Below are 12,021 nucleotides of genomic sequence, written 5' to 3' on the forward strand. Positions count from 1 at the left end.
CCCATGCCTCATAACTCATAAACCTATGAGAAAGAAAGAGAAACCTACCCTCTGAGGTAGGTTTCAGCCCTATTTCAAAAAGGAGAATTAAAAAGACCCAGTGAACTGAAGGAAAGCCTTATGATCCTTAGAACCATGAATCATGATCCAACCGCCTCATGTGACAAATGAAGAAACTGCCGGACTAGCGTGTTCTGAATGGATTGCCCACTGTTCTCTGCTCCTCTGGCTTTAACTCCAGGTGCAACATCAGTTACTTAGAAGAATGGCTTAAAGATAAGAATTTGCAGAACAGCTTGGCCAAAGAAACTTTGGAACCTCTCTCTCAGGCAGCCTGGTTGCTTCAGGTCAAGAAGACCACAGACAGCGACGCCAAGGAGATCTACGAACGCTGTACCTCACTGTCGGCTGTGCAGGTAATCAGGCTTGCCGAGTGTCTCCCTGATCTTCACCCACAGATCTTATCATCGGTGTCATCTTTTCTGGCCTAGCCAGCCATGGGGTGCACCTGAGTCTCTGTGTGCTTTTGGGGGAGCACAGTATCTCCCATATCCCACCCTCTAATTAACATTTATTAAATAATAACTCAGGCCTTAAAAACACAGAAGTGCATATGACACATTCCTTCCTCACTAAACTTACAGATGTGCGGGGTAGAGGGTGGAGGCTGGACGTGGAGAACTGTCTTACTGCCATCTGATCGTGTTATTTGTCTTTGCTCCCTTCTATGCACTCCTCACCTTGTTTTCTCTTCTTGGGAAGAAAAAATGCATGGTTCCTAGAGCCAAATTACAGTATAAAAGAGCTACCTGTGGTTCCCAGCTGTTCCAAAACCACCAGAACCATTGTTTTTTCTTTTTTCATGCCCTAACACCATCTCCTGTATGGTTTCCAGATCATAAAGATCCTTAATTCCTACACACCTATAGATGACTTCGAGAAAAGAGTGACTCCATCCTTCGTTCGCAAAGTGCAGGTGAGATCCTTAAGAATGTGCCTTTTAATTGTTAGTATGAGAAAGTGATATTTAATTAACACTACAGAAAGCCAGGATTATAGTGCATTCACGAAATATGCACCCCAAAGGCACCCAGAAAAAGCAGCAGGAATTTTCTCTGTCAGATTCCCCGGTTTTCAGAACCCATGTTAGCCCTGTGGGAAGGCAACGCAAACACCAGACATGACTCACATTCTTAGTTCTTCAGCAGGTCTTGTTCTTCTCAGTCTTTGCATGCTATGCAGGCGAGCAGAGGCTGAATGGAAACAGAGGCCTGTGTACCCATTTTCCTTATTTTAATCCCCAAAGTTTCCTACCCAATGAACTAGGGCAGCAGTTCTCAGAGTTTGGTTCCAGGGTCCCTGGGGGTCCTTGAGACCCTGTTGGGAGGTCTGCAAAGTCTTCCTTTTCCAATTACATGTCTGCATGAGACCAATTTTTTTTCTTACACTTCAACCAAAATAATATATTGCAATAGGTTGAATGCAAAAGATCTGAGATTCCACCTATCACATTAAGTCAGACATTAAAAAGGTTTACAAAAATATAAGACAATACTACTTCTCACTAATCTTTTTTGTTTTCAAAATACAGTTTTTTTAATAACACTATATGAACATGTATTGGTTTGCTCTTGTTATTTTAATGAATAAACACATTTTAAGTTATTGCTTTAGTTATTAATATGGTGAATATCAGTAGTTGGACCCATATACACAAAGGCTCTTGGAATCCTTAATAATTTCTAAGAGTATTAATGGGGTCCTAAGACCAACCAAAAAAGTTTGCAAACCATTGAATAAAAAGAAAGATGAGTGCAATAAAAATTTAATGCTTGAGGTCTATTCATATTTGGGCTTCTTATTATGCCATAAGGATAGATAAGAAGAGAAAACAGATCGATTTAGTTGGTCCATCCTGTGGGAAATTGACTTCTGCAGTGAAACAGGGCAAGGGGACACTCACGAGAGCCGATCCGGGAGTCTGGGGTAGACCATTCCACCTTGGAACTGGGCTGGTTTCAAGCTCTTTGGTGTAGTCTCCCCTGATTTTGAAAGGAGTGTCACTAGAGATAGGGTTGTTGTGTTTTCCTTACTCCTAACTTCCAGAGAGCAAGAAAGCAGAACGCACACGTTTCCTCATTCGCGTTTCCTCTGGTTCTAATTTCAGGCTCTCCTAAACAGCCGAGAGGACTCCTCCCAGCTGATGTTGGATACCGGATATCTCTTTCAAGTCATGTTTCCTTTCACCCCTTCTCCCCATGCTCTGGAAATGATCCAGATCCCCAGCAGTTTCAAGCTAGGCTTTCTCAACAGGTTATAGCAGGAAAAAGAGAGAGATGCACTTTTCCCTCAAAAGCTAAATGAAGGTCAAATATGAGGGATGTGGTTTATTAATTGGAACTGGATAACGCTCTCCTATGATTTAAGGAAGAAACTAAGAGTTCTCCCCAATGGGCCACATCTTCTCTCGCTCCCAGTGGTGCCATTCCCACCGACATTCTGTGAAAATTAACGTGCCCCGGCTGCCGCCTTGTCCAGCCTGGGAATCTCAGCTGGCTTTTACTAGAACTCTGGAAGGCTCCTATTTTCTTCCACGTGTCTCTTGGCCTAGATCTATTTTGTGACAGGGCTCCACCCAGAGGGGCATAAGATTGGGGGACACAGTGTCTCCCAAACTTTCTAAGGTTCATGTGAAGCCTGGGTGTGTTTACGAAGCCGCAGTGGAATCCAGGACTGAGCCTTCCAGATAGTGACCCCACTTGGCCCCAGAGCTGCTGGAAGTCCTCACCCTGCCTTTGGTGGGGAGGGGCCAGGGAGGGTGTGGTTCACTGATGCTTTTTACTAAAAATGCTCCTGCATAAAGAAGTATTTATTATTTCGGACCCCCTAATTTTTAAGAGAATATTCAATCTGAAATGAATCATATGAAGTATTTTATGTATTTATCTATTTAAACCAACATGTTATCATTAAAGCTTAATTGACACATGACTTATCATCTCCTCCAAAGCACATTTCTTTAAACTTCGTCTGCCAACATATTTGCCATCATTTTTCATTGTTTAATGTCTTTCACAAAATAACTTTTAAAAACTAAGATTTAAAAGACAATCTAAAATTTAGATTTAATTTCGAAAACCATTTAATGATTTTCTCTATCTTATCAGCATTCAAATATGTTTTAAAATTTCCTCATAAAAATAAATGAAGAATTATATCAGTTTCCTCCTTTTGAGAAGTCTGTGTTTCCCAAGTTTTATGGGAAGTGACTGTTCCCTGTCCCCCCCCACCCCACTCCCGTACCTCGTTCCTTCTTTCAGACCATAAAACGTCATGATAAGCCCTCCTCACCTGGGGCTGGGGCCCTGTGCAACACCCCCAGAATCCCACCCGGCCCCTCTGTTTCTGACAGAGTTGCAGGCAGTAGGTGTGATTCTGTTACACAGACAGCTGTCTTAGAAGTGGAAATAATACACGATTATGAAGCAACATCACCTGCTAATATGTAATAATGTCTTTCCATATTATGAGAAATTTAATTTAGTTCATTTAGACTGTCTATGAAGAAATGAAAAGTAGAACTTTGTACTATTTTAATTGATGAAATAAATTCCCATATGAATTGGGTCACGTTCTTTTCATTGTTAGGAGGTTATATTCTTCTTAAGTACACAAATTTTAATGCCTTTCTTCAAGGATCATACTTAAAGATGCTGGAATCTTTATGGAGTCATAATATCTTACACGACATATGTAAGAATTTCTAAAGAGGAAGTAAACCGGCACTAAGCCCTGGCCCAGGCTGCATCTCAGGGGGCCTCCCAGGCTGCCCCAGAATGAGGCGGCGGGGTTTCTGACCCGCACCAGGGCCTCTCCGTGCCCCTTCCAGACCTTCCCTGTGCCACGTGGAGCCCATCTCCCTCCCTCTCCGGCTCTGTAACTTGGGGCCGAGCCTGTGTTACAGCACTGCCCTCGGCTCTAAGCCAGTAATGGTGCCCGTCTCCGCCGCTGGCCTGTGCAATCCTGGCGAGCCGGTCCACCTCCTAACATCCCTTCATCTGGATGCTGTAGAGTGTGGGAGACGTGCAGGAGCAAAGCCCCACTAGGGTGGCAGGACTGGGGGTGGGGTGTTGTTGGTCAGCCTTGGGGAGGAGTAGATCTTTTTGGGGGGGGGGGGGGACAAGACAAGAGGACCTGCAGAGGCTAAGAAATGTATGCATGGAAAAGGGGAGAGGGGAGCACTCACCCCACAGGCTCGATCAATTCTTCAAGGCTGAAGAGGGGAGCGGTGGCCCAAAGTAATGAGGTGCTGGTAGGAGGAGGACTGGGGGCGGGGGGCGGCGAGGGGGCTGCTGATAACATCCAGTCACGGGTGAACGTCCGGGCTACTCCATGGAGCAGGTTGCAGATTCACGGGGTCAAACCTGTGAACTCAGCCTCCTCAGAGAGCAGAGGACTAGCCCAAAAAACTGGTCCATGGGGGTTCTGAGGGCACCTGGCAGCGTGACTGGGCAAAGGGCTCAAGGGGCGAGTACGTGATGCAAATGGCAGCGAGGACCCCAGCAGGGAACGCGGGTCTCTGTGGGAAGGACTGAAGCAGCTCCGTAAAGCCCAGATAAGGAGATTAGTTGTGTTGCAGTCCCCGTTGCGCCTTCCGGCCGGTGGCTCTAACTTCTCACCTGTCTGCTGATCAGTTCCGAGTGTTAACTCCCTGGAAGGTATGTATGCGTTAACATTAAATTAGACTATTCCTTGAGAGCTCAGGAAAGTGTTCAGATACGTACGTAGCAAGGTGTTAACTGTGGTCTTTCTGTGCGGTGGGAGCACAGGTGAGGGCTGGTGGTGTTTGCTCTAATTTTTCTGCAATTCACATGCACTCCTTTTGAAATAATATGTTTTGTTTTTAAAATACATTTAGTATTGGCATCAGGGAAAAAGTTAATTGTCTTTAAAATCATTTAATCAGTTTTTAAAATTTATCCAGGTGACACTCTGCATGTCAATAGAAGCCTCAGAACACAGTGTATGGAACTGAAAGAGGTTTTTGACACTAAACATTAGTCATAGTAAGTTTGAGATAACCCACATTGTCATATGTATCAATAGTTTATTCCTTTTTATTGTATGACTATACAATAAATTATTTATCTTGTTTACTATTGAACATTTGGGTTTTTTTCATTTTGGAGCTATTATTAATAAAGCACTATGGCATTCTTAATCATTTTTTTGTTTGTTTGTTTTGTTTTGCTTTACCAATATATACTCCCAACAGCAAGGAAAGAGGCCCAGTTCTCCACGTCCTTGCCCCCACTTCAGATTGTTAGCATTTTTCATTTTGGGTACTTACTAGTGGGTAAGTAGTGATATCACAGTGTGATTTTTAACTCACTTTTCTTTGATGGCTGATGTTGTTGAGGTTTTTTCAATATGTTTATTGATCATGTGGATAGCTGCATTTGTGAAATGTTTATTCAAGTCTTTTGCACTTTTAAGTAATAATTTTTATTGAGATATAATGCACATAACAAATAACTCACCATCTAATTCTAGAGCATTTCCATCACCCCAAAAAGGAACCTCATACCATTAAGCAGTCACTCCTGACCCCCTCACCGCACCTCCCCAACAACCTCTAATCTACTTACTTTCTCTGTGGATTTGCCTATCTTGGACATTTCATATAAATGGGAACATAATTTGTGGCCTTTGCTGTCTGGCTTATTTAACTTCATGTTGTCAGGGTTCGTCCATGTTGTAGCACATTTCAGAACTTTATTCTTTTTTATTGCCAAATAACATTCTACTGTATGGATATAACACATTTTGTTTATCCATTGGTTGATAGACATTTGAATTATTTCCACTTTTTGGCTTAAATGGTGCTACAAACATTCACATACAAATTTTTATGTGTATATATGCTTTCAGTTACCTTGGGTATATACCTAGGAGTGAATTTACTAGTTCATATGATAACAACCCTGTTTTACTTTCTGAGTAACTGCCAACCCTTTTTCCAAAGTGACCACACCTTTTTGCATTCCTACCAGCAAAGTATGAGGGTTCATATGCCAATTTTTAATTTGGTCAATGAAGCATTATTTTGAAAGTAAAAGCTGGAGGTACCCTATATATAATCCAACGATAGGAGATAAGTTTAATAAATCATGATACTCCATAGTATAGAATAATACTAAAGTTATTACCAGAAAAACAGATAGATCTAAAGAACTAACAGAATGAGTTAGGTGAAAAACAACAAGCAGCTAACAGCCCCGTCTCTAAGGTGTCAGAAAAGTCCAGAAGAATCTGCACCAATCTAAATGAGGGGCGTCAATGCGGGGCAGGTACTGGGGACTTTCACTTTTGACTTTCTATCTTTGGCATTAGCCTTTTTTTAAAATGCTGGGTTTGGGGTAATTTTTAAATTATATATTTAAGTGAAACATTTCCAAGAAATTTTGTGGTTGGCGTGGGGTTAGGGGAAGATTTGAGAAGGTCTACAAACTCTCTCTGCAGAGCAACTTCACATCAAAACTTGTTAAAATGGGGCATTTTTTTCTTTTTCTTGTCCAAATGCTCATTGAAATATTTGTGCTAGCTGTGGAAAGTTCCCTCATCATAAAAAGGATTATCAACAATGTGTACAATAGAGGATACTAAAATTAAATTTAGCTTATGATATAAATACTAAATGAAAAACATTAGGATATAAAAATATAAACAGTTTACATGAAAAAATTGTCCTAAAAATCCAGTCTTGCATACACCAAAATGTAAAAAGAAGTCTCTCTGGGCAGCGGGATTATGCTTTTCTTCCTTACACCTTTTTGATTTTTTCAAACTTTCTACAATAACCATGTATAACATTTATGGTTTTAAAATACTATAATCTTTCAAATTTGATTTGTATCTTGCCCATGTTTAACCAACCAAAGCTACAATACTACTTGTGTGGTTCAATTTGACTGATATGACTCAAGACTTGTGGTCTCCATCAAAATACGGTGTCAATATGCAATGACATACGCAGACAAAAACACTATTAAACAAAAAAAAACTAATGTCGAAAATTATATATAGCATATAATTCTAATTTTTAAAAAGCTATACACATATACGATTATGAAGGTACTAGAAGAAAACAAAATACTAACAAAGGTCAATTATTTGTTTGCATAGAGCATGTGGGTGATTAATTTTCCTTCTTCATGCTCTTCTGTTTCCATTATTTATAATGAACATAGGCAGCTCTTATCATTTGAAAAAAAAATCAGTTTGGGAAGGAAAACATTGTCTCTCTCCAGATTTGGAACAATTGACAATTTTTTCTAGTTCTCTTCTATAACTCCTAGCCGTCCTTCTGTTCCTTCTCCACTTGGTTCCTCTGGACTTTCATTCCTGCAGTTGCTACTGTCCAGACCTCATTTCCTCTTCCCCAGAACGTGATACAATCTCTGGACCTAGTTGATTTTCCCACTGTACATTCTCTCTCTGACCTATTTCTGGAAACACAAATGCTGGAATAATCCACTTAAATAACAGGGCTCCCTTGCTGAAAAACCTATGGCTTACCTTCCTAATGCTGTTACTTGGAGTCCACAGGAAAACCTTGTGACTGGCCACCTGGGCAGGTGCGGGGGCAACAGTACCAGGCCCCCGCCCCCCACAGGCCCCGCTCTGGTGGGCAGGCCGGTGGCATTCTTGAACTCACTTGTGACAAAGGAGAGCGCCTTGACAGCACTGGCTCAACGGTGAGCGCTGGGGAGGCCCACTGCGTCCAGATTCAGGCTCCACCACGGACTTTGAACTCATTTCGTCCCTCAGCCTTTCCTCAGCTGTAACAGCACAGACGTCCTGCCTCTCTTCCAGGGTCACTAGGAGGGGTCAGGGCCACGCACGCTGTGGTGGTCAGAAGCTGGTACCCTTCCGATCTCTCATCCTTAAGGGACAGTCCTCTACTCCTTTGTTACTTAGCGATCCCAAGAACTATGCCAGCCACCCTTTTGCTGTAGGAGCTCCTCTCTCTCCAGCCCCATTGTGACCTCCACTTGATGGACATTCTCCTCAGAGGTATCCCCACTGCCACCTGCCCCGCAAATGCATCCCTTGCAAATTCAGCTCTGTTAAAATGTTCAGACCAGTGCCTCAAAGTATCTGGAGACTCAAGGGGTCATGTCTTCGAACGCTGACGCAGCCTGCTCTTTGGAACACTTATTCAGTTGGCACGGCTACGATGGCTGCCCCCTCCCACCTCAACCTCCTGATCTTCCTCTCCAACAATGGCACCACGACCCCTCCGCCTCCCAAACAGAAACCTAGGAGACAGGAGAGACTTCTCCCTCTCTCCTCATCTCCACACGTCGCCAAGTCCAGCGCCTTCTCCTTCCTACATGTGGTCCACATCCATCCCACAGCATTGGCTTCATTCAGGTTTTCATCGTTTCTTGCCTGCACTGTGGCCATAGGCTCCTCTCTGCTCAGTCGGCATCTGCAGCCTCCCGCTTTCTCCTTCCTGCTGCTGCTGCTGCTATTACAGCCACTCCCAGGACAACGGGACATCTCTGGAGCTCTCACTATATTCCGGCCTTGAGCAAAGTGCTTCACACACTGTTATTTAGAATTCCCCTGATAACACTATGAGGTGGATTTTAAGACCCTCATTTTATTAGATTAGCATTTTATAGATTAGCAGAGAGGTTAAGTAACTTGCCTAGGTAGTGGGGCCAGGATCCACTCAACCAGAGCCAACACCTTTAGCCACTAGACAGTTTTGCTTCGAGGTTGCCCTCCCTTCAGTGGCCTGGGCCTGTTGACTCCTGGGTGCACAGGCAGGAATCCTGGGTCTGTGACTGCCACAAGCTTAGTAAGTGGGATGCTGCATTCCCGGCAGGGAACCAACCCCACATGTCCTCAGCCTCATGGCATTGGTTGGGGTCAGGCTCTGCCATTTTCAGACTCTTGCCTTTCCTCCAAAAGTTTACCCTGAAGGGAGTTTTTTCTTTTTAAGTTTCAAATTATACTATTCATTACAACCATAGTTTCCATTTTGAAGCCCTGCAGAGTTAATATTGTGCTGCAGGCCCTGGCCAGGTCGCTCGGTCAGTCAGAGTGTCATCTGGATAGGCCAAGGTTGCAGATAGACGGGACAGTACCCAGTCAGGGCACAGGCAGCAACCAACCAACGGATGCACATGTAAGTGGAACAGCAGATCTCTCTCTCTGCACCCCCCTCCCTCCCTCCCTTCCTCTCTCTCTAAAATCAATTTTAAAGAAATAGTGTGCCACAAAAATCAATTGTGTCCATGTCTGCAAGCTGCCAAAATAACCAGTTAAACATAAATTCAGAAAACCTATTGTCTGATGCTTTCTTACTGATTAAATAAACGAGTTGGTGTTGACCCAGCATGTAGTAATAAATCAAAGGTTACAGATTAACTGCAGATACTTTATCCCACATGTAGAGGTCTGGACAACTACCATGATAAAAGGAAGGTGAGGTTTAAAAATGCTTTTTCTGTTGGCTTTTCTCATACACTTACATCCCTTTTCTCTCTATCTCTCTTTCAGCATTATCTTAGGTTAAAGATGTGTGATCAGACCTTTCTAGTTAATGTATTTGGCTCCTGTGACAAATGTTTCAAACAAAGGGCTCTGAGACCAGTTTTCAAGAAATCTCAACAGCTCAGCTACTGTTCAACATGTGCAGAAATTGTAAGTGTAACTTTTTAAAAATTTGAGTAGTTACCATTCTGAAAGCAATTTCTAATATGAAGGTCCTGTGACAGATAAGGTGCCATAGAATCAGTGTACACGCACAAACATCGTCAGCACAGCCAGGCTGGGTAAGGCAGTATAGCATCGGGGGTTAGGGGGTTAGGGTGTGGGCTCTGGCCTCTGACTCCCCAGGTTCAAGCCCTAGTTCTGTTCTTTGGTAGTTGTGTACCATCTGTAAAATAGGAATAATACCATCCATCTCACAGGGCTTTGTGAGAATCAAATGAGTTCATTTGATAAAGTGTTTAAAACAGTACTGAGCACAGGAAATGCCCAAAGAATGTTTTAGCTAGTATTTTTTTAAAGATTATTTATTTATTTATTTATTTATTTATTTATTTATTTATTTTTAGACTGAAGAGAAGGGAGGGAGAAAGAGAGGGAGAGAAACATCACTGTGCGGTTGCCTCTTGCACACCCCCTACTGGAGACCTGGCCTGCAACCCAGGCATGTGCCCTAACTAGGAATCGAACTCGTCACCCTTTGGTTCAAAGGCTGGTGCTCAATCCACTGAGCTACACCAGTCAGGGCATTTTTTAATTTTTTAGAGCTAATGCTTTTTCCTTTGTCTTCTATTAGTCTTCTTGGCAAGCAACCAAGCTAAAAGGGACACTGGCAAACAAACAGCTAGGAGCACCTTTGCAAAGGCCCTGTGCCAGCTGCCCTAGGAACAGCTCTGTTGAAGACTGAACCACGTAGGGCCTCGGTAATGAGCAAAATTAAGCCCCAGGAAAGTGTTCCTTGAACCTAAGTACTCAGTGAGCGCTGAGGACTGAACACAAATCCTGATACTTTTCAAGTATGCAAATCCATCCTCATCAGAGGTGACTATGCACAGGTCTTCCATAGACATCTTTAATTATGGAAGACCTATATTCAGATCTTGCAGCAAAAACGTGTCCAAGCGTAGCTGAAGCCCTAGGAGCTGGTCCTGTCTGAGAGGATTTGCAAAGCTCTCCTCCGTAGTGTGGCTGAACCCAGCCCCCATGTGGTCAAAAGTGGTAAAGCACTCTTCTCCAAAAGCCTAATAGAAAATCCTCGATTATTTTATTATTGTTATTTTACTATTTATTATTACTATTTTGGACTTTATTTATTTACTTTTAGAGAGAGGGGAAGGGAGGAAGAAAGAGAGGGAGACATCAACTGAGGACCTGGCTGGCAGCCCAAGCATTTGCCCTAAACTGGGAATTGAACCCATGACCTTTTGATTTGCAGGCCGGTGCTCAATCCACTGAGCCACATCAGCCAGGGTGAATTCCTCAATTATTAACACATTTTAAAAAACTCTATATCAAAGAGAGGAGAGATGACTTTTACCTTTTGCCTAACTAATGATTATTGGCATAAAGTAAATGGCAAGTAAACAGCCCAGGGCGGCACACAGGATAGGAATCCTGATGTCAGAGGAAAGGCTCAGTGTAATGGGCTGCTACCTGCGGCACACTGTGTTCCAACCTTGGCTCTGCAAATTGTCAAACTAAGGACGTGCATTTCTGAAAATAAGCCTGCTTTCTGGTGGCTGCCCTGCCACCCTGGAGCAGTGCTATTTATTAATCTAGCTCTTCTGTTTTTTAAACAACTTCCTCTGTGGACAGAAAGAGCCCAGAATCCCAGATGCCAGAAGAATCATAGATTCTTCCCAGGTCGGAGGCCCTGCCTGGAGATAGTCTTCAGGCTGCTGCCGCCACCTATCTCTGTCACAAGCCTGTGGGGGTTCCCGAATATTCAGACAGGTGCTTTGGCTGAGGAGACATCCAAATGACTGACCATTCGTCCAGGTGTTTGGGATTGTGTAGACAAGAGCCTCTGGTGGACCATTTCATGTCTCGGGGCAACCCCGTGTCTCCCCGACCGCTAAAATGTAGCAGATCTCCACACTCCTCGCTGAAAAAAAAGGAGTGAGCACCGAAGTACAGGCGAGCACTTTTCCAGCTATTCAAAAGTTACATGGCTTTATCTCTAAATGGTAGACTTTCCAGATTGGCAGATGTTTGGGATTTCTTTTACACACAGAACCTCCCGAGGAGAGCGCACACAAATGTGCAGCACCACTCACCGCAGGTCTTCCCAGACTGGCAACCTCGTATGTTCCACGTTGGTCCCGGAGGTGTCAGACTGAGGAGGCGATGGGAGGACGCTGCATCCAGACCTGCTAAGGTGACCCTGTGAGAAGTGTCCCATCGCCTAGCATCTCCTCATTCCCATTACTTCACATGAATTGCTCGAGTGTATCAGGC

The 12,021-nt window shown here is 43.5% G+C and overlaps 1 protein-coding gene across 1 annotated transcript in view; it reads left to right on the plus strand.

Moving 5' to 3' along the window:
- The window catches only part of MYO5C (myosin VC), a 90,441-nt gene extending 87,229 nt beyond the window's left edge, over window positions 1-3,212 (plus strand). Inside the window, exons 39-41 of the mRNA XM_054565417.1 lie at window positions 242-416; window positions 896-976; window positions 2,168-3,212. Of these exons, the coding sequence (XP_054421392.1) occupies window positions 242-416; window positions 896-976; window positions 2,168-2,320 (409 nt within the window). The 3' untranslated portion in view covers window positions 2,321-3,212. The remainder of the gene's footprint in view (window positions 1-241; window positions 417-895; window positions 977-2,167) is intronic.
- The last annotated feature ends 8,809 nt before the right edge of the window (window positions 3,213-12,021 follow it).

Source organism: Pteronotus mesoamericanus, unplaced genomic scaffold (assembly GCF_021234165.1).
Source record: "Pteronotus mesoamericanus isolate MK-2021 breed Mesoamerican mustached bat unplaced genomic scaffold, CSHL_Meso_final contig_164, whole genome shotgun sequence".
NCBI lineage: Eukaryota > Metazoa > Chordata > Mammalia > Chiroptera > Mormoopidae > Pteronotus > Pteronotus mesoamericanus.